The 24,167-nt window shown below is 39.4% G+C and overlaps 1 protein-coding gene across 1 annotated transcript in view; it reads left to right on the top strand.

Annotated features, from left to right (window-relative positions):
- Nucleotides 1-23,962, top strand: part of khdrbs2 (KH domain containing, RNA binding, signal transduction associated 2) — a gene marked incomplete at both ends in the record, with an annotated part of 69,427 nt that extends 45,465 nt beyond the window's left edge. Inside the window, 5 exons of the mRNA XM_083696252.1 lie at nucleotides 7,172-7,299; nucleotides 12,972-13,170; nucleotides 19,311-19,393; nucleotides 20,221-20,279; nucleotides 23,868-23,962. Coding sequence (XP_083552378.1) covers nucleotides 7,172-7,299; nucleotides 12,972-13,170; nucleotides 19,311-19,393; nucleotides 20,221-20,279; nucleotides 23,868-23,962 — 564 coding nt within the window. The remainder of the gene's footprint in view (nucleotides 1-7,171; nucleotides 7,300-12,971; nucleotides 13,171-19,310; nucleotides 19,394-20,220; nucleotides 20,280-23,867) is intronic.
- Nucleotides 23,963-24,167: the final 205 nt, after the last annotated feature.

Here is a 24,167-nt window from a genome sequence, read left to right on the forward strand (position 1 = left end):
TAGGGCCAGAGGTATATCTCAGCATCAGCACTGAGCAGGTCATATCCTCCCCAGTCCAGATTATAGGACTATGTAATTCTCCACTTTGTTCCCTGGTAACCAGATGAGAATGTCAAGAAGAATGCCTGTGTATTTCTTTTCCTTGAAGTATTGTCTTTGGTCAAGTTAGAATGTACCGGGGGAGGCAGGTGGAGGTAGAAATCAGAGGAAGGTCATCACATCTTTGATACCATTCCTCATTCCATTCTATGTATTTCAATGAGTCCTTCCTCCGTTTTCTACCTCCACCAACCTCCCCTGGAATGTACAGTACTGCAATATTTGTTTACTGTTTGCCTTATGTCTCCTGGGTGAAGATCTACAAGAGGCAGTATGTAGTCTCCAGAGAATGCATAAATGCTGCTGAGTTGTTGGATCTTTTGTGAAGTATTTCTTTCCATGTTTTTTATTGAGGACAACCAAAGTATCTAAAACTTGACTTGGAATTTGTTCTGCAATCCACACACATGAAAGCCTGCCAAAGCATTAGATCCTGTTAGTTTAAAATTCATCTGACAGGTTAGATCAATGGACACATTCCAAAACCCACCTGGCAAGCTAATCAAATGTCATGGTAGTCAGAATGTGTCGTCTGATCCAGAGGGTTTTTACCAAAGGGCAGAAGACATCTGCGAAAAAGACCATTAAGTGTGTGAGTTGATACTGCAATTCATACTGCCATTTAGTATCAGGAGAGCAGTGATTCATACAGTACAATGTGCAGCGTCGATAGCAGGTTTATCTGTATCAGCAGTATTGACTGCAGTAGAGTCATAATGAGAGGAAACAGTCTGAGAGATTCCCTACTGTACCTTGCTGAGGCAGACCCAAACAAGGGTGTGCCAGGACACTGACTAATGTAAAATAATAATAATTAAAAATATATATATAATAATAATAATCGTATAATAATCATAATAACAATATGAATCATTTATGCAGTGCAGATGAAAGTGCAGATGAAAATAATATGAAAATGACAACAAATGTGTAGTCTCCTGTCGCCAGATGCCAACATCATGGATTCATTTGTTAGTGGTAGACTGGAAATGAAGCATAACTAATGTGAGGAATGTAAAGTGCTTTGAGGATAACTCTGGATGATCCAAAGATGTTTCCTCCTGGTTCACTTGAATGCATTAGCCACTCAGTTCTGACTCAGGACGCTTGGCCATCCAATACCCTCTATAATGATCCTATTAGGATCGGCATTACTTCTTTTCATCTCTGAATACATTTATTTTCCTATCCAATTTTAGCCAACATGTCTTTGCAAGGCATTGATTGCAAAGCATTTACGGACAGTCTTGATTGCACCTGTACTTCTTGTACTAGCTGCAATTCAGCCATTTTGATAGACCCTATAACATGGACTCCAAAAGTACTGTCATGCATTGGTTTAATATGTGACGGTATTGTTACAACACTAAAATGTTGACAGCAGTCATCCTTTTGTCTCACTCTTTACGGCTATAAGATTAAATTCGATGTCAGTGTAATTAAGTATTAAGACAAAGACTCAACATTGGCGAGGAGGGACGAAACACTGGTTTTAGTTAGCTAGCTGTTCAAGTATACTCACAATGGAAAAATCCGGGATTCAAAACTTTGCATGCTACTCCGAACCAACTGCGCTAGGTACAAGATGGACGAGATGACTAGCGCCTTTTGAACTGTTTACTGACGGTAAAGCACTTATTCTTGCTGCTGATTCTCCGGACGCTACCAAGCAAAGAAGAGCTCTACTTCTGAACCTTGCCGGACCAGATGTTCAAGACATCTGCTCAACTCTATCGAATACGGGGGAGGTAACGGATTACACTGACGTGATCAACGCATTGAATTTGTATTTCGTGCCACAAATCAACGCAGTTTTTGCCCGCCAAACTTTCTACAAGCTAACCCAGAAATCAGGTGAGACCGAATAACAATTTGTTAGGTGCAGACAACACCTTGTCTGGTTGCAGACAACCAGATCAGGGATGCTGTTTTGAGTAAATGTACATCAGAGTATGTGTGCAGAAAATTACTGGAGGAAGGATGCAGATTTACGCTTGCCCGCGCCTTGGTACTGGCTTCGCAGTGTGAGACTATTGAGGAACAAATGTCAGCCATGTCATGTACATCGAAGGCGGAGACAGAGACTATTCATCGTGTCACAAAAAGGAGGGAAACATTATTCAAAAAGGAAAACCAACAGACAAAGAGGAGGGTAAAACCAAAAGGAAAAGCTACAGATGGACAGGGATCCGAAAGCCCCGCACGTGGACATACATGTCACAATGTAAACGATAATTTCTCTAAAGTGAGCGCTTAAGGGGTTCAAAGACTCAAAATGTCAATAATGATGAAGAACAAAATTACTTTGCATTTGTTATTAAGATAACTTTTGTGTGGGGGGGGTTAAACTTGAAACTGTTAGCTGATTCTGGTGCAACAAGCAACATGATGGATGAAAATACATGGGATAGACTAAAGACAGAAAACATTAAGTGTCATTTATTTGTCCCTAAGACAGAAAGAAAACTGTAAAAGGGTGGATTCAAATGTGAAATCACGATTAGCAATAGATCTGAGCAGGATAATGGATAACCAGCAACGATAATGGAGAACCACTCCTTGGAAAAAAGGCATCCATGAAAGTGGGGTTTCTGAGAATAGGAGCTAATGTCTCAGCTGTGAAGGACATAAAACAATCACTCCAACAGCAGTATCCAGAGGTGTTCTAGGGAGTTGGAAAACTGAAAACAAAGCAGGTTAATTTGTACATTGACCCAGAGGTAAAACCTGTGGCCCAGCCACTTAGGTGCATACCATTCAACCTCAGGGGGGCAGTAGAGTCCAAAATGAAAGAACTGATGGACAAGGAAATTTTTTAACCTGTAAATGGCCCCACCCCTTGGGTAAACCCAGTGGTTATTGTACCAAAAGCTGACAATGATGTTAGATTATGCTTAGACATTAGATGAGCAAATGAAGCAATAGTGAGGGAATGTTATTCTATCCCTACTGTTGATGACATACTCCAAGGTATGAATGGCTCAACTATATTCAGTAAGCTAGATCTGAAATTGGGTTACCACCAGCTAGAGCTGACTCCTGAGTCACGTGAAATAACAATATATGCAGTGCACAACAGAGTGTACAAATACAAGAGACTGATATTTAGTGTATCTTCAGCCAGTGAGCAGTACCAGCATGAAATAGCTGATGTTCTGGCAGTTTAACATGGACAGACTGATCTTCATGGGGATTCTGTTGTCAGAGAATGGCATCGGACCAACAGCAGAGAGAGTGCGAGCTGTGACGGAGGCCCGGGAACCAGGGAACGCCACGGAGGTGAGGAGTTTCTTCGGACTCGTCAGATACAGCAGCAGATTTGTCCCACAGTTTGCAACACTGTCAGAGCCACTGCAACGCCTGACAAGGAAAACACACTCTTTGGATCAGAACAGAAATAATCTTTCAACGCTCTCAAGGCAGATCTGGCCAAAGCCGGCACCCTAGCCTACTTTGACAAGGAGGCACCAACCAAGGTGATAGCAGATGCCAGTCCTGTAGGTTTAGGAGCAGTATTAGTTCAGGACCGACAGGGGTAGAAGGTGCCTCTGTGCTATTTAAGCCATAGTTTAACAGACTGTGAATGTAAGTACTCTCAGACAGAGAGAGGCCTTAGGTCTTGTATGGGCTTGTGAGAGACTACATCCATATGTGTATGTTTGAGTTGGTGACAGATCATAAGCCATTGGAGGTAATATACGGTCCCCGCCCTAAACCCTGTGCCTGCATAGAGAGATGGGATTTCAGGCTACAGTCATATTACTTTAAAGTGGTTCATTTTCCAAGAACATTGCAGATCCACTGTCACAACTGCTGGGGGAGACAGCAAGACAGGAGTAGCATCTACATGACTAAAACGAGAATGTGAGATTCGTAGCTGTGAACATGACACCCAAAACACTACTAGAGAGGTAGAGGAAGCTTCTGCTACCGACCCAGAACTCATTGAGGTATGTAAGGCAATCACAAATGGACATTATGAGAATGTAAAACATAAGCAGCAATAGCGAATTAACTATCTGAAGTAGGATACCTGGTTCTTCGTGAAACACACATAGTGCTACCCCAGGCTCTACAAGCGCAAGCACTTTCACTATCTCATGAGGGACACTTAAGAATAGTGGGAACAAAACAACACCTCAGAACCAAGGTTTGGTGGCCTGGCATTGATAGAGCAGCCGAGAGACATTATAAAGCGTGCCACGGTTTCCAGATAGTAGCCAGACCCGACCAACCAGAACTGCTGAGACCCACAGCTACCAGACAGTCCCTGACAGGACATTGCTATAAATTTACGGGCCCCTGGCATTCAACCATTACATTCTTGTGGTAGTTTATTTATTATTTTAATATGACATCATGACCTCCACAACCACAGAGAAGGTTATTGATAGTCTTGAGGCAATATTCAGTAGACATGGACTACCAGTTACTTGGAAATCGGACAATGGGCCACAATTAAAATGTGAACTATACAGAGAATATTGCGAAAACAATGGAATCAGACATCTGAAAACAACACTGAAATGGCCTCAGGCCAACAGAGAGGTTGAGCGGTAAAATGCATCATTGATGAAGAGAATTAGGATAGCTCAGTCAGAAGCACTTGATTGGAAACGTGAACTGGGACAGTTGTGACTGTGTATCGGAGCATTGGTCATGCCGTGACATTGAATCGAAAAATGAGAGGAAAGCTGCCAGTCGACACATAGTCACACACAGATCTGGATGTACGTGATCGAGATGCAGAGCAAAAAGGCTAATCCAAGCTGTATGTGGATGCACGCTGGATAGCACAATATTCAGAGGTCGACATGGGTGACACAGTACTCCTACAGCAAGACAAAGCCGACAAGTTCAATACTCCGTTCAACGCCATGCCACACAAGGTTATGAGAAAAACAGGAAGTCAAGTAGTTGTTGAATCTCCAGCGGGAGCATGCTACTCAAGGAACACCACGTTTGTAAAGAAATATAGAGCAAACGGAACAAAAGAGACAATCCATGAAAAGGTGGAAACACAAGAGGTCGAGGACAGTGGATTGGACTTTGACACACACCACTGTAACTCAGGCTCCACACACAGACATTAACATGTCAGACATGCAAATTCAGCCAGACCTCAAAGGGTCAAACGAGCACGTCAAAGACTGTCTGATGATGTTGTCAAGTAAAAAGGACTTTACTGCTTGAATGTGAAAATTGTTTTTGTTCATTTGAAAAGAAAAGCCACATATTTGTAAGATGTCTTTAAACGAAATACATACAATATACAATTGCACTGTGTTAGGAAACAGTAGTGGTGAGAAATACAACATTTCAGAAAACAGGCCACATGTTAAAAGGTAATTGATTGTAAGCTGAAAGTTTATTTCCAAGAAAAAGAGGGATGTCATGTATTGGTTTAATATGTGACGTCATTGTCACTTGTGTTGTATTGTGGGTACAAAGAAAAAGAGGCACATTGAAGCATATCAGTCATCATGCGTCAACACTTGCACAGCACTCACTCATTATGGTTATATGATTAAATTCGATGTCAGTCAGATTACGTATTAAGACAAAGACTCAATAGTCTTGACAAGTATTCCTCCCTGTTGATTTCTTTCAAATCGTTGCCTCAAGGCCTTCATAAACATCAACCTTTTACAAGCCCAAACACTGTTGTGTCATAGCTACGGTGTAGAATTTCTAATTAGGAGCACTGGTAGAGTGTCCATCGCACCATAAGGTTGTTTCAAGCTAGCATGTATTATGTATTATGAATCAAGTAGGATGCTTGTGAGTAATGCCTTTTTCATACCCTGCTCTCAAAATTAGATATGAAAGGATCGATTTCATGTTTTTCTTTTCTGACACACACTGAGGATTACCTGTAATTATGCTTGATACATTCAATCCATCTATAGTATGAACGTGACTTGAACAATATACTGTAGATGTACAGTATTAGCGGACAATGTATTGTCTTGACAAATAAACCTCACCTTCATACAGTAGTCATAAATTTTTATCTGGGGAGTGTCTAAATTACTGAATTGTGTTTGTCATGCACAGATGGGTTTATAATCAGTTTGAGTTTGGCTGTTCTGCATTGCCCATAAATTGCCCTGTATCAGTTTAAACAGAGGACAGTCATATCAAGGAAACTGAAAATTAGAGCATAACTTTTCACTTTGTCTATCACACAGACTGTGTTCATTATATCTCTGCAAATACTCACAGTGCTAATACAACATATATTAATTGAGTGTTACAACCATGTCAATCAAAAGTGTAGAAGTATGGAGATGTTATCCCTGACAAAGGACAAAGCTGCCGTTCAACATGCTGCCTCTATTTGCTTCTGCCTTGCTGTCATTACAAACAGAAAGAGGATAAGTGGCTGGAGGAAATGAGACCTGTTTATCTGTCTAAGGCACTGACAAGATAATAAAATATGCTTTACCCACTCTGTTATGTGCCCTGTGATTCAGATCCTTGTCATGTTCAATGACTGGCAGAGAAAATCTAGAGGCTGAAATATTCCCACTCGAAAGCAAAATATGGGCCAATTTCCATGGCCTTTCATAAAACAACCCTGTCTCAGCATATGGACAAATGGCCTTAAATGGCTTCCCTTGTTCTCAATATGACTATCAGAAAGGACTGAGTAGGTGAAGGTTATGTGGTAGACTGATTTTCAATACAGTTTTGGAATTCCTACAGTTGTATGTATATTTTACAGTCTGTTTGCCTATGAATGTGATTGTTGGACAATAGCTACTGTACAGTTGTTATACAGTGCTAGTAGGAAACATAGATATTTCACCTATAATGTTTTTTTAATCTTCCCAGTTCCCTCCTCTCTGTTCTAAAATCTGTCAGTGTACTGAGACTCATTCCCCTAAACAACTCGGACCATAACATTCTCTAATGAATATTACATTTTAAATTTAATCACACATTTCCTGTGCATATCAAGAGAATTTGAATAATGGTGACTTTGCTGCAGTTGCAAGCATCTGGTGGTGTTGGAAGACAAATCTCCTCTTTTATTTAAAGTGAGGCATGTTGTATTTTGTTCCCACAGGACTACAATGACGAGATTAGACAGGAGCAACTGAGGGAGCTCTCCTACTTGAACGGATCAGACGACACAAGCAGAGGGAGGAGTGTACGGGGGCGGGGCTTGCGGCTGGCGTCAACGACAACCACAAGGTAGGTTTTTATTGTTTCACTTTGGACAATTCTTGACCAGCAATATTGACTATCAATCTGTTGGATTGTTGGTCTCCATTTCAACTCAGTTACACAGGCCATTGATCACACTAAAAGGGATGTTCCACTCTATTTACATCTTACAGTTGCCTAGCACTAGTATTCAAAGTAGTACACCACCCCAGACAATTTTTACGTGCATTTACCGTATATTTAGATACAGATATTGGATATCTCAATTGCCGGAATCACCATACTTAAAAAAAAATCCATAACAACACTCAAACTCAACTCGTCAAATGAAATGTTCTGTTCTGTGAATTTGAATCGCATAACACTTCTAGTCATGGTTTTATAATTGTCTAGACACCCCTTCCTTCCTTCTCCCTCCCTTATCATCCTCTTCCCCTTCTTTTCTTTTTTCCTCATTATTATTATTTATTTGATTCATTTATTTAGTATCACCATATGCTATTGTTTCTATTTTTGATATCAAAATGTATGTACAGTGGCTTTGGAAAGTATTCAGACCCCTTCACTTTTTCATTTTGTTGTGTTATAGACTAGATTTAAAATGGATTACATTTAATTGTTTTGCCATCAATCCACACACAATACCCCTTAATGCCAAAGTGAAAACATGTTTTTAGAAATTTCTGCAAATGTGTTAAAATTGAAATACAGAAATACCTCATTTACATAAGTATTCAGACCCTTTGCTATGATACTCTTAACATTTTCTCAAACGCCAAAATGTCAACAAGTCACTCAGTAAGTTTAATTGAGTCTTAATGCAAGGATAATAGTTCATGTGATTTTGGAATGAATATCTTTGTTTTTATAGGGTCTCTAAATTTGTATAGCAATCAATTACACACTGTGGATCATTTTGTCATTACAAACTGAGCAAATGTAGAGGAACAAAGCTGTTCAGGAATGCTACCCTGAGGCCTGGGGAGACTTACAAAAAGTACACTACAAAGTTGAATGGCAGAGAGGAAAAAGCACAGTCGATGGGACAACATCATCTCAGTCTCTCTATAATATTGGTCTATAACCAAGTTGCTAAAAAGAATCCCTTAAAGGAAAATAATGTATCTCTGAAGTGGCTGTAAATGTATTTATTTGGTTTTACTACAAAGCATTAAGTTTAGTGCAAGTCCAGCATATGCAATGCAGTTTCCGCAACATCCCTCATCTGAAGAATAGTGGTAGCTGCATCATGTTATGGGTATGTTTGTCATCGGCAGGGACTGGGGAGTTTCTTAGGATCATTTTTTTTTAAATTGCTAAATTGGTAGTGATAGCCTAATCCACACAGTGTGTAATTGATTCCTATGCAAACCAGAGACTATAAAAACAAAAGATATCCAAAATCACCTTGCACTCAGATGGACTCAATTCAACTTGTTGGGTAACTTGTTTAAGACATTTTTGCATTTGAGCACACATTAAGAGTGTCATAGCAAAGGGTCTGAATAATTATGGAAATGAGGTATTTCTGTATTCCAATTTTCATACAATTACATAAAAAAACATTTCTAAAAATGTGTTTTTGCTTTGTCATTATGGGGTATTTCATGCGGATTGATGGCAAAAAAAATAAATGTAATCCATTTTAAATTGAGTCTATAACACAACAAAATGTGGAAAAAAGTGAAGGGGTCTGAATACTTTCCGAAGCTACTGTATATAATAATAATAATAATAATAATAATGCATTTTATTTGGAGGCGCCTTTCAGGTCACCCAAGGTCACCTTACAGAAGAGAAGTAAAAGCAAAAGCATGACATCAATCATTAAAAAGAACACATTTAGATAAAAACAAGTGAAGTGCAGAGTGTCCAATTTATAGAAAGTATGCCAGTTTGAACAGGTGGGTTTTGAGTTGGGACTTGAATGTTGTGATGGAGTCGGACTGTCTTATGTGTGGGGGGAGAGAATTCCAGAGCTTGGGTGCTGAGCAGCTGAAGGCTCGGGCACCCATGGTGCTGAAGCATGACGTGGGGATGGTTAGCAGTCCAGCAGAGGTTGAGCGAAGGGAGCGGGAGGGAGTGTATTCATGGAGGAGGTCACGGAGGTAAGTGGGGGCTAGATTGTGGAGGGATTTGTAGGTGAGGAGAAGGTTTTTGTACTGGATGCGGTAATGTACCGGGAGCCAGTGAAGTTGGATGAGGACAGGGGTGATGTGGTCAGATGATTTAGTGCGGGTGATGATCCGGGATATGTACTTATGTGTGTGTGCATGTATGAAAGTATGTATATTATATGTATGTATGTGTCTATGTATATGTACAATATGTACAGCAATGGAGGCTGGTCCATTGAGGAAGAGGAGGATGGTTCTCCCTTGAATTTTGATTAAATTAAATTAAATTAAATTAAATTAAATTAAATCTGTTCAAAAACAAAAAAAGTAAATCGATTCTGCTACACAAAACACACTCAAACAGCTCAAAGGGAAAAAAATGTATTGGCTCAGATAGAAGTAGTCTCAACAGTGGTCCCAAGTAGTTGAACATGGTAGAACATGGTAACTGAAGTAGTTGAACATGGTAGAACATGGTAACTGAAGTAGTAGAACATGGTAGAACATGGTAGAACATGGTAACTGAAGTAGTAGAACATGGTAGAACATGGTAGAACATGGTAGAACATGGTAACTGAAGTAGTAGAACATGGTAGAACATGGTAGAACATGGTAGAACATGGTAACTGAAGTAGTAGAACATGGTAGAACATGGTAACTGAAGTAGTAGAACATGGTAGAACATGGTAGAACATGGTAGAACATGGTAACTGCTGGTTGAAGAGACTCTCCTCGCTGCTCCGTTAAGCCCCATTCATTGTGTTTTTATTTTTTCAATTAGAATTTTTGCTGGAAAATGAGCAACTTCGAGGATGGTTCTCAGATGGTTCCCTGTAGCTAGGTACTAGGATACTGAGAGATACTGAGAGAGAGAATTAAAAATGTATGTCTTATTCATTATTTTTGTAATATTGTTTTATTGTATTTTTTGTTCTTTAAGGTAAGCTTTCAGTTTTGTTAATTAATTGCCACTGGGGCCCGCCGTGTTACTGCTTGTTGTTTCTGTGATTGTAAACATTGATTGGAATTGTGTGTTAGTTCTTAGCATGTTAGTTCTCAGTTACTGTCGTTAATATGGTTACAACAGTGTATTCTGTGTAGCGGGTATTGGAGAGGTTTTGCGCCTGGTCACAGATTGCTGTTGTACGCTGAAGTTCCCAGGCGCAGGGAAAAGGTGAGAGGAGAAGAGTGCTTGATTGTATATACTAGAGATATGCCACTCCCTTGATTTACTATTGGTTTTGTTAGAGTCCCATGTGGGGATACATATAAAGTGCATTTTTTGCCATTACAGCTACTTTTAATGATCAAATGACTGCACAAAATGTTTCTACACACTTCAGTGTAGGAAAAGTTGCTAATCCTTATAATTGTGGTGTGAGTGAAGTTTTTGAGAAGTTTGCGGCGATGATGGCGGCGGAGTAAACCGGCTTTCTTTAAAGAGACTTTGGCGTGAATGAGAGAAGGAATTCTACAACAAGCAAAGTGATGATGCTGTATGTGGCTGTTGTGAAAGTGAACTGTGTGCGGCGAGTGATCTGATCCGCTAGAACTAGGAAAGAGTGTTCTAGAACTAGGAAAGAGTGTTCTAGAACTAAGAAAGAGTGTTCTAGAACTAGGAAAGAGTGTTCAAGAACTAGAAAAGAGTGTTCAAGGCGGCATTGAATGTGTCACTGTCACCTTGATAACTATCTATCTCGTCTCCTGCGCACCTGCGTTATAAACTAGGTTGCTATGATGTTGGGTATAGGGTGGGCAAATTCTAGTATCATGCCCAGGCTGGGTATGTAATAGCCTAAACCTATCAATGTTACATTGAGCTGGGTGAATGGAATATGATTGCAGTCACCCAATATGCTGTAATAGAAATAAGGCCATACTCATTAAAAAAGAAAACGTCCTCCCTAATCTTGAACTGCACCAGCTGCCACTGATGTACATTTTGGAAAAATAAAAATGAAATAGTTGAATACAGTGTTTTCTGTTCAGTTGTAAACATACTCAATACATCAGACTTATTCCCTGACAAATGCACAAATAGGTCTGGTATAAAAAATTATTACAGTATGTGATATTGCATTGTTCTGAGAGAGCTTAAAGAAACTGTTCCTGCAAATGTGTGTTTTTACATCAGTATGATTCAATGATAATAATCAAATCTGGGCTTGCTTTATTGCTTCTCATAAACAAACCTTGTTTAATTCATCTTTAATCTTTTGTTTCACGCACATAAAGTAACTTATTCATTGCCATGTATTATTCATATATTTCATATCTCAGACATGACGGAGCTCCATAATTCATATTTCATATAGTCAACCCCAGCCATGTATTCAGTTTGACAGTCCCTCAAGAGCAGTGACTATGCAGTGACAGCTTGCAGTACCTCAGGTGGTAATAGAACTAAATACAGCCCCTGGTATGTGATGCTGCCAATTTAAAACCACCACCACGTCCATCCCCTGATTTGCTCCTTATGCTGTGCCGATAAGCGATTACTTTAAATCTCCATGAAAAATATGCACCCGTAATGTGGTTATAACTCTCCTTAGAGTCTTTTGTATTTTTGGATCATAATGGACTGCTACAGTACCTAGTGAGTGATCTACCAGAAGACACCGTGTCTTCACCCCCACTCTGTCTTGCTAGTGTTAAAACGTCTGGATATCTCCAGATATAGATAGCTTTATGACCTTAAATCCACCCTGGACTCCTTGTGGTGTTCCTCTGGCACTTTTAGGTAGTAAAACCTTGGTAGAAGACAGCATCCGCTCTCTAATTTCTGTACAGATACCAGAGCCCAGGCGCATTTGCCTTTGATCTGTGACTGTTGGTGCAGGTTGTGTGCACAGTCAAATAACTGTAAGTGTACCCTGAAAATTATAGCCACCCTCGCTGCTGGCAAGCATAGAGAGCCTGAGCATTCTCTGACAGAGGTGCGAGACAGATGGAGTTCATGATTCTCTACAAATGTAGGTAGCAGCGCTTCAGCGAGTCATGTGAATAACAATGTTGCGTCCATAGCCTGTCTGGAAGGAAAGCGATATGAGGGCACTGCTCTGCTTCCAGATCATTACAACATCTGTCTGGGTGCCAAATTGGGTTGTTCTTATCTTCCACTGCACACTCAAGCTTGTGACCACCACCAGCTGAAGAAATGTTTGTGATATCTGCAGAGATTGGAACAAGCGTGTGGGTCTGCAAATATGCTACATTAGTAGTTTGATCGATGAAGTTGCTATACCATTGTAGGTATGTTGTTTGAAGTTAATAGGAGATCATATTATACAGTATCTTATGTAAAAAGATTCTGCCATTCTGTATTCTGCCATTAATACCATAATGATGTTGATAATATGTTTTGTACTATATACATACAAGTTACATCTTTGTTTAATTCAAACTATTCTTACATCATAAACATACACTATCAATCAATCAATAAGCTGTGTAATACAATAATGAAGGACAATTTCTATTTTCAAGATGATTAGACATTAATGTAATGATGTAATGTAAATGACATGTAATGTCAGGCTGTTATCTAATCTGTCATTATTGTTGCTTTGTCATCTCAACCAGGGGGCGTGGAGGTGCAGCCCCACCTCCTCCACCCGGCAGGTGCACAGCAGCACCCAGGGGGACAGGAGGTACACGGAACGCCCTGCCAGCCGCCACCTTAGCAAGGGGAGTGCCAGCTCTACGGGCCAGGGGGACGACGGGGACCCCAGGATACAGACCCCCACTGTTACCAGTCACACACGAATCATACGATGACTACGTAAGTCAACCCCACATATTGTAATATCATGACTAGAATACTCAATGTGCCATTTGGTTTTTAATATTTGATATTGAATTATAGATAGATAACAGGGAATGCAATGTTGTGTTGTGGGAGATGATCCATTGACAACATTTGGTATTAACGTATATGGGAGAAGGATACTACAGTAACAATCAACACTGAAAACCTTGTACAGAAACATGGTAATGTCAATGGATATCTATCCTAGCAAGTAGTTCCACTTCAGTTAAGGTTTATGAACTGAGATCTGCTGAAGTAAATAGGAAAATGCCACTATTCTATTTACCAAAGGTTAATAGAATTAAACAGTGATGGCAGATCATAAAAGGGCAGATTATAGATTGTAAAACATGGTCCACTCCATCCCATCCTTTATGGAGAATTGTTCTGCTGTATGAAACTAGCCTAACACTCCTCTCTTGTTAATGCTACATTATCAAACTAAAGGGCAAACGTGAATCTTTATAAGACATATACTGTAGATAAAAGTATTGAAGATTTGAAATGAGAATATATCTGCCCTCAGATAGCGAGGACCCTCAAGGTTATATTGTGAGAGCTGATCAAGGAGAACTAGAATTCCAACCTAATGAAAAAAGCAACATTTTCACCAGTCAATTTCCACAGAGCTTTCCTGATATGCAAAGCCCCCATGTGTGCTGGCAACACAGATTGGCCTGTCTGCATGGGGAAATGCACAAGCAGAGTCTCATTACCAAACCGAATTGAGTTCTGATGGAGAGTCTGTGTATTTCTGGAGTCCCAAAAAAATGGACATTTTTCTCCCAGTAATTGTGGATTGGTAGAGGATGGGGGAACCGGGAGACAGATACCAGGGGATTATGGAATGAAGAGTTTGTCCTGAACATTTTTTCACAATTTCTCTCCCCACAAATCTCACCTTGCTATATCCTCTACTCCAGTACTCAATTTTCTTTTGAGAGTGTATCAAGACCTCTCCATATAACGGGTCAGGGTATTTTTTTCTTCTGAAGTTTACAGGATGCTGCAATTCCTCACTGGTTGTTCTCCCTCTACTAAGGATCCTGGGTAGCTCACAACACAGTGGAACATGATAAAAAAGCATTATTGAGTATTGTTCTGTTTCTACTTCCCTCTATTTGTCTTTGTGAAGACATTGTGTATGCTGAATAAAGATGAAGAACGTAGAGCAGGCTCATCAAGTAACAGCAAGTTCTCCAGAGGCCGTAGTGATTGATGGACTCTGTCAAGTTGTCAGTCTGCCTCATAAAACTGATACTGTGACAATGACCATAATCGCACCTGTTAGGGGATAGTATTGATTCACAGCTGCAATGCAACATGAGGGGGGCGGGGGGTGGGGGGGTGGGATTGCTCTATAATTACAATATTGTATATGTAGGTGATGGACAAGGTGACAGCAATTGGCAGCACAGAAATTCTGCCATTGTTGAGTTTTGTATCATAGTGATTAACTTGAGTTGCTCGCCATTTGCATCTGAATCATTGTTCTTGCATCCGTTACATTTATCTGGCTTATGCCGTAGCAGAGTATGAATAAACATCATGTTGCATGGCATTACTCTCTTCCTTTGTTTCGACAAATCAACTTGTAGAAATCCAGTTAATCACAGCTCTTCTGTGGATCAGCATAGCTAAAGCCATTTATTTTCCCAGTTTTTTTGTCAACAACCCCTATTTTCAGCAAGTCTCCAAAAGCAACTAGGAGGGATCAGGCTATTTTATATTTAATTACTTCATAGCAAATGCAAATGTGCAATATTTAATTTAATAAGTAATTTAGCGGATAGTGAATTATCTTAACCCAGAATGGCAGGACTGAATTATTTCTAAACTGACAAATTGTCACCAAACGTCTTGGCAGGTGTCACGTTTGTGATTCTCTGATGTGGACTTCATAGAAGACATAGGGTCAAAGCCAGTCCACTTGACAACAATGCTGGAGCACCCCAGACTCAGATCTAAACCAAGCTGAACAGTCTTGTCCATCAGCCAAGACCCATACCCAGATCACGACCTAGATTTATGATGTTTCTTATGTCTTCAAATGGAAACTCCAACCTTGGTAGACCACAAATCATACAAATCACCATAACAATGAAAAATGTCTATTGAATTGGTTGGTCTTCAACCTGAACACTGCAACCCCACAGATGCTGTGCAGGGAATACCATAATGTGATTAAGCACAGGGCTTGGGGAAGCTTTGAAGAAAAAAAATATATTTATCCCAGAACAGAAAATACAGCAGAAGGTCACACTGTAGAAATCGGGAACAAATTCCTCTCTGCTTATGGTTTATTTCATGGATAGAAAAGATATGTGAAATTCTAATAGTTCAACCAATGTGTTGGATGTTGCTCAAATGTGAAGATAGATATTGATGTTGCTTTTTTGTAAACACTTACCATTAAATGTGAAATTTGCATTGATCTGAGGCAATCCTGCATTCTAAGAACACCATGGGAATGAAACAGAATTGCTTTTCTTGGGCTACCTTTAAGGATAGCATGCACACCGGGAGTAATTGCTTTTTAACAATAGGCTTGGTTTCACTGCTGAGTTCACATTTGTGAGGTGAACTAATTATGGAAATGGGATTCTCCATGTAGAACTCCCCTGTTTAATAAAACAGATGTAAGACATACACCCTAGTAGATTGTTTAATAATTTCATACACTGATTTAGAAGTAGGCAGAATACCCAAAAGCCATTTGTAATTTGAAGCATTCCTGACAGCCTCTGTTGAACGAGTTACAAAAATAAAAGGAACCTGACAAATGTGCCAATACAGCTTATTCGTTAATGTTCTATGAAACCAGATACAACCATAAGCCAATTTGGTTTTGATAATTGTGCTCTCTAAGGGCCTATGCATTCAAGTCTTTGTTATGTGGATGTGGATGTTTACTGTATTATATTTGAAATGCACAGCAGGGGGTTACTCACTGTTTTGCCATCAACTAATATAACTTACCTTTTAATGTTTGAAAACATCATTCTCTGAAGTCTCTTCCATAAACCCATTTCATGTGTTGAACATATACATATTTATAAATATGGTCTTGGCATTTGAGGATCTGCTATGCAAGGTGTCCCCTGCCCACGGAAAGCATAATATGGCTAAAGACAAAGTTATGGGCAGGGAGTGCAATCAGACAATCCCCTGACAGACACAGAACCGAACAGGTTGAGGGTTGGGTAGAGTTTGGGAAACAAAACAATGGCAGCAAGGACATTAGGTATACAGTACAGTACTACTGTAGCTGCAGCAGGTGAACTGAGATAATATTGCACCGCAGCTTAGATACAGTCGACCACCATATTGAGATGTTGGTCAGTGTCTGAATGGTGCATGGTCAACTAAGAAGACCAATGGCATTCCAACTGGCTGACAGCTGAAGTAAGCATTGAGAGAGTTTCCTGTCTGAACTGAATGTCACTGCATGTTACAGAACAAGGTTCTCACTATCACAAAGCAGCGGAGACAAAGACAGTGTAACTGAGTTGGTTAAATTTCAAACTTTGTGAAAACGTTGTGGGCTTTTATTACAGTATGCTTTTCACACCCTGCAATAAACATGACAAGTGGACCCAAAGGATGGGTGAATGACAAAGGAGTAGAATTTAGTCAATTCAACCACAGAAACTGGAGTGCAGCAAAGACAAAGGATCCCAAGTCTAATTTTCCCTCCATTCTCTTTTTTGGATAGGTATTCAGAGGCAGCCCTCTATGAAGATCAGTCTCTGTCAGAGGACGTACAGGTTGTCAATTGATAACGAAGCGTAGTGCTGAGGGCTTTTAGCTCCTTGCTGTCCTAATTACACTGAGCCAAGACTCTCCACCCATGTGTTAACACTTGATTTATTTCCTCCCTGCTTGCTCAATAGGAGCAGCGTTAATTGGTTTTCCAAATGAGTGTTGAAATATAAGAATCAAGCTTCATTATCTAAAGGCCGTACTAGTTATGCACAGTGCCTTGTAGGTCCATGTAAAGGTCAGCAAGGTGAAGAGCGGCGGCTGTGTAAACAACACTGTACTTCAGGATAAGTGATATCGGCTCAGTGGTCAGAGGGCAGTATTGAGGCTCAACATTAGTATTGATCCCTTTCAAACCATCTTTCATGGTGGCGGGAATTCGAAAACAGGACAATATTAGAAATGTTTGAAAACAATTTGTCGCTGCATAATATCTCATGTAAAACATTCAGAGAACACAGAATCAGAATTTTTTTAACAATGCATTTACATGTTAAACTAGAATTGAGCAAGAAGTCGTTCCCATACTGACATGATCCTAACAGTCTCCTCCGGCTGTTTTACATTTCAGCTCCGAGGTGAGGTGGCATTTTGTCAGGCGGGAATGCTAACAAAATGGTCAATTAGTGAGATATGGAGGCCTCTGACCCTGTCATTATGGGAAAAGACTCATAGAGAGCAGAAGTGGCATTAGATCCTCTGAACAACTTAATCCCTGACATAATCCCTAACTTTAATTTAGTCAAATCCATGTTCATACTTATAAAGCCGTAAATGAGCCCAATGCAGGGGGGGGGGGCGGGGGATTGATAACTCAATATGGAGCTAGGCCAGTATGCTTTACTGAAACACAGTGTAAAACCAACAACACCTACAAAGGGAATTACACTTTTATTAACACACATTCTCAACAAAGGTACTGAATTTTCCAGTACCACCCTTTTTTAAGAGTAGCCTATACACATAGCTGTGAAGGCAATTATTAAAACTATTCAAGTTATATTAAGATAATGTCTGTCATAAGGTAGCTTTAGAAAATTATAGCATTTTTGTACGTATTACATTTTGCTGTTATGTTCTAAAAAAAACGATAATAACTGTGGCTTTATTTATTTGATTACACTTTTTCACAGCTGTATTGTGATGTGCAGAAGTGATGACAGATGAAGTGTCACCAGTTCCTTTGTATTGACACAAAGATTAGTTTTTATTTTCGGCTGAATCTAAATAGTTATATTTATAGTTTTACACAAAAAGATCCCTTGGAAATGTGAGCTGTTAATCAACTGAAAGGAACAGGAAACTATTTTACTGGGATTGGAGACTCTGATTTGCGATGGCAAGCTTTCGTGTGAGTACAAGGATTAGACCAGGGAGATTATGACAGAAATGAACACTTTGAACACCATCAAAATGCTTTAAATAAGCAAGATCCAACGATTACAAAAAGCCCTCACCTTCAGAAATGTGACAGAGGAGATAGGGCCAAAAATAAACATGGAATGACAGCAAAGGATTAGCACACTTTCAAAGAGTCTCAGTAGCTGATGTCTTTCTTATAATATATGCTGTAATGTGTAGTCTCTTTAATAAGGAAGACATGATTCGCCTATATTCCAGTTCTCTATTTTGTCTATTAAGCCATTGTAGTTTAATGTACATTATAACAACATCCATTACAAGTAAGAGGACAGTTTCTGAAACAACTGACATTGAACAACAGTTGTATCCATATCAGACTTGTCAATCACCAAGGCATAGGCCCTTTCACAATGTATCACAGCTTGTTGTGTCATATCGCTTTATTGAAGTTTGATAATGTTTCATAACTGTGTCTATAATGTGCTACAAACATTTTTAAGGCACTTCTTAAGAAGGTGCTTCATGTGAAAATTGTACAGAATGCTCTACAAAATGCTTTACATTCTATGGGAAGCAGATGTGCTGAATTATTGCCACTTTGTTGCCCGACCTTAGAGTATTTAGTGTGTACACCTTAGACCAGCAATGTGTCTGCATTGAGGATTTACTGTTTTCTCAGTGTTGATTACAATATTTTCTGATTAATAGCACAGTCCTGTTTTAGTGTTGGATCAAGGTCATACAGTAGGTTAGCAGTGTCTAATACACACTGCTGGTAAGACAACTGCCCTGCAAACCCTAATCAATAGTCACTGTTGGACATGATTTAGTGCTGTCACTTCTCCTATTCAAGGGGTGTGTGTAATAGAGATATTTTCCCCATGGAACGAAGCATTGATTTTTTTAAATGTACCAAACCTAAACAATTAGACTTCTATGATTTTTTGGAGCTGCCAACAGAATTCAGGAGAGTACTTTTTATTTTGCAGAGTTATGATGATGGATATGATGGAGAATATGACGACGAGAGTTATGATGCCTATGAGGACAACTACAGCAATCAGTCAAAGAGGTAATTTTCGCTAACACAATGCATATTTTCTTATTCTTATTGCAAGGTCAGTTGATTGAGTATGGAAACTCAATGGCACTCATATGCACATACTTGGTACCACTGTATAATATAACTTTACATTATTTGAGACAACCTCCTATTGACAGGCATCTTACTCTGAAATTTTGCTTTTTCAATATCATACATATTTCCTGTATTTCAAATGAAAATTACTTTACAAATCATTCATAGTAGAGTATAGTAGAGTATTCTAGATTAAGAGCTGTTTAATTTGTTTAAAGTTTTTCTTCTTCCACTATTCAAATCCCATCCTCTTACAGTATATTTGATTATCATAAGCCGTCTGTTTATTAGCCATGCAGTATTAGCTGTATTATGATTCGTTTTCATATCTGGAATATTTCCACCAAAATATAGATATCCATTTCATATCTGTATCTAAATTATGTTATATTTCTTCTATGAGAAATATAACAATAATAGGCTAAATAATCATTCAACATTCAAAAGAGATTTGGGTCATACAGTATATTTTGTAATTGATGATGATGATGATGATGATGATGATGATGGATCATATTGGGTGGAAAGGTTTGGTCAGTGACTTGTCATTAATTCATGTAATTCAGATCTAACAATTCTAGAGAGTTCTGTGCCTTAATGCATAGACCTACAGTACTGTACATTACTATTTATTAAGTTGTAATCCATTAATGTGAGACCCATTGCTCTTTTCATATGTTAAAGCTAGAACAGACAAATGTATTACGCTCCTATTTGGCTCTTACATTTTTTTTTAAATTGTAATTCTTTTCTTATTGCAGCATTTCAGAATATTACGAATATGGCCATGGAACCAATGACGAAGCCTATAACAATTATGGTAAACACATATTAGCATTTTAGTAATTTTTCATATTGGTTCTGATGCTCTGAAATGAAGATGCACCACTCTTGAAGGAAACCTTTGAGGGGCTCCTTGCCTCATAATACCATTTGTATGAATTGTTATTGCTTACAGCGGAGGAGTGGCTTGAATTTGAACAGGTATTGAGCTAGCTGGCATTAATTAAAAGGCAAAAGAGGACCCTTTATTCAAAGATGATCATATTCATGTGAGCTCAACCAAGGCTCTTACAGTACCAATCCATATCCATTAAAATGGCTTCCACCTTCCTTAAACGAGCCACCTGCCAAGATTGGATGTGACACAGTCGTGGCACCAGCCATGGCACCAAACAATACTGGCAGTTTAATCTCTCTCCATAGAGAAGATAATGTTTCACAGCTGAGAGATAAAGGAATATGCCTTAGGGTTTTGGCCCAGGCATGACCATTCAGGTCCAAGGAGGAGCTCCTGTATGCATTGCCCATTCTACCTTGCCTGGCTAGCTACAGAGTTGGATTTTAGTCGCTTGGTGAATCTGCCAGTTGATGCCCAGAGGCCCATGCCTATTGTAAAAGTGGAGGTGGACGTTCAGCCAGTGTTCTGCCTTTTGAACATGTGCCCTCTCAGGATTAGATTGGGTACCAGGGATGCTGCTGCTTTTGGCACCACGCTCTCTGCTCCCCCTCTGAAGCCGCTTTCCACTGTGGCTCGGTACAGTCATTCATTTTCAGCACGATGAATTGTGCACTAGGGTGCTGAAGTGTGGACGAAACAAAAACCAAGAGGGCGATGATTTAATTTTCTGCTCCATAAACACTTTGTGACATAGAACCAGAGCTCTGTGTAGCAGAGCACAGAAAGTGCTGTGCTCTTTATGTAATTTGACTCCTAAAAGGGAGCTAGAGTCTGAGCCAGATCCCAGTGTTGGGCCGACAGTGGACAGAGAACCCATGTAATTAATTTACTGTAGTGAAAGCAGTAGTACTACAGTAGAACATACCTACAGTAGAACATACCTACAGTAGAACATAGGTACCTACAGTAGAACATACCTACAGTAGAACATACCTACAGTAGAACATAGGTACCTACAGTAGAACATACCTACAGTAGAACATAGGTACCTACAGTAGAACATAGGTACCTACAGTAGAACATACCTACAGTAGAACATAGGTACCTACAGTAGAACATACCTACAGTAGAACATAGGTACCTACAGTAGAACACAGGTACCTACAGTAGAACATAGGTACCTACAGTAGAACATAGGTACCTACAGTAGAACATAGGTACAGTAGAACATAGGTACCTACAGTAGAACATACCTACAGTAGAACATAGGTGCCTCAGAAGAACATAGGTACCTACAGTAGAACATAGGTGCCTCAGAAGAACATAGGTACCTACAGTAGAACATAGGTGCCTCAGAAGAACATAGGTACCTACATTAGAACATAGGTACCTACAGTAGAACATACCTACAGTAGAACATAGGTACCTACAGTAGAACATAGGTGCCTACAGTAGAACATAGGTGCCTCAAAAGGCTCCTGTGGACATGCATGTCCCTGGCTAGAGGCATTATGGTGCAATACTTACTGTATCAGGAGGAGGATTTTCAGTCATGCTTTACAGTACATTACAATCTCCCTATACCTGTGTACTAGCTCTGTAATTAATCTATTGAAACAACATTGTATTAACATGCTGTTACATAGAGCATTAGTTATTGTTTGTAATAGCATACAGTAGCAATTGTTATTACACTAACTCATGTTCAACTCCGTATACCATGCAATTACAATTGAATATGAGGTTCTGAACATATTTGGGGAGATCAGGGATGATTGTAAGACAGTTTAAGAGTGTTTAACACTCTTAATATCTCCAATCAGGAAGTTAGAATCATGTGACTCACTGTGCACACTTGGGCTATCCTGAACCCATGTGCAAGCAGGGAAGTGTCTGTAAAACACTGCACATTTTATTGGCAAAAATCTGTTTTTGAGGTGGGAAAGTTTTAGGAATATTTTTTTGTCACGGCTACGTTGTACTAAGCATTACCAACTTTATATCAGGTGTATCACCAGTTTTTGGAGATATCTTTGATGCTAGTTGTCTATGATAAAGTTGGAGCATTAAGCTACAACATGGAGCAATGTAATGTTTGCTAAGGTTGGGGTGACTATTCCAAGTGAGGGTGCAATACTTTGAAGCACACAAAGTTGTTGGCCCACAAAGTGTACATGTTTCACAACTGTGAATTTGACTTTCTTTGGGCATGCACACACACATGATTATAGAACAATGATTGTTTTAGCTCAGTTGGTAGAGCATGGTGCTAACAACGCTTAGGTTGTGGGTTCGATTCCCGCTGGGACCATACATACTGAAAGATGTGTGCACTCACTGCAATGTAAGTTGCTTTGCATAAAAGTGTCAGCTAAATGGCATATATTATATATAAGGTTTGTGAGTTAAGTAGGTTCTGGGTTAAGAATAGTGCTACATAATGTGTTCAAAATGACAATGGTCTTCTGATATTTGTTCAAATGCTCAATGAAGGCATGTATTGCTAAGTTGCAGGTTATGATTTATGCATTTTCTGAAAATGTTACATTTCACCCCAAGCAGTGTTCCAACTAACCTGGGAGGTGGGGTAAATTGTAACAGTTCACTCCTTATATTTGAAATGCCATACCTTGTCTGTTTGCTTTAAAGAGGTAATATATATACCAATTTGTAGCAGACAGATGTAAGTTGTTTATATCACATTTTGAATATAGCAATTCAGACAAACTCTGAGAAATTGACAAAAAGGTGAAAAGTGTTACAACCACCCCTGGTCTCCCCTACATCTAATGGCAATGATGGCTGTTGATCCAAGATCATATTTTTCCTGGGTGCAAAGAATGTGTTTCTTGGAAACCCTGAATCTAAATCTCTCTTTCAACATTAGTTGCCTTATGCACCTAAAAGTGTCATGTGAAGTATACTGTAACTCCACAGGATGAGGCAGACAGGAGGATGTTTCGGGTGGGTGTACTCTACATATTGTGAATGCTTCATGGGGTGGTCTGGGATACAAAAAAAAAAAAGCAGACTGCCCAAGGCTGATGTTGGGTCCAGTTTTCAGAATAATGTTTGTGCAGTAGTAAACTAAAATACTGCATTAAAGGGATAGTTCACCCAAATTACAAAATCACATATTTGGTTTCTTACCCTGAAAGGAGTCTATGGACAAGGGCAGACATCAATCCACACTTTGGTTCTGTTTATCTGGGCCCTGTCACTAACCACTAACTGACACTGATCTAACCACTAACTGATCTTTAACCAAAAAACAATTCAAATCAGTGTACCCTAAGTTTAAAGTGTCATGTTCAAATCATCTAAAAGTCGTTTCAATTGAGTCAAATGGGATCATTTGGGCAGGAAATTTCAAACATGCTAATTCCGGGTACATTGACTTTTAGTAAAAAAAAAATAAAAAAAATCTGGCAGTTAGCAGTAGATTGTAGAAGATAGTTAGTTTGTGTATAATCTGACTACATGCATTTTCTAAACTGCCTGTTACAGAGGAGGAGTGGACCACATCCCGTCCAAGTCTCAAAGCCCCAGCAACAAGGCTCTCACGGGGGGGCTACAGAGAACATCCCTATGGTAGATATTGAAGGTGCTCCACATCTGTGACCTCCAACATAAGACAACCTTAAGATTGTTCAATTTCTTCACCAAAAATTACCCTCTCCCCTTTCAGGACCTGTTCAACAAGGAACCACATACAGTACATAAACCTTAACCATTTAGTAGAGGCAGTTTGATTTTTTTATAACATGGACTCTTTTTTCAGAACAATGAGCAAAGAAAATAATAACA

Source organism: Argentina silus (genome assembly GCF_951799395.1).
Source record: "Argentina silus genome assembly, chromosome: X".
Classification (NCBI taxonomy): domain Eukaryota; kingdom Metazoa; phylum Chordata; class Actinopteri; order Argentiniformes; family Argentinidae; genus Argentina; species Argentina silus.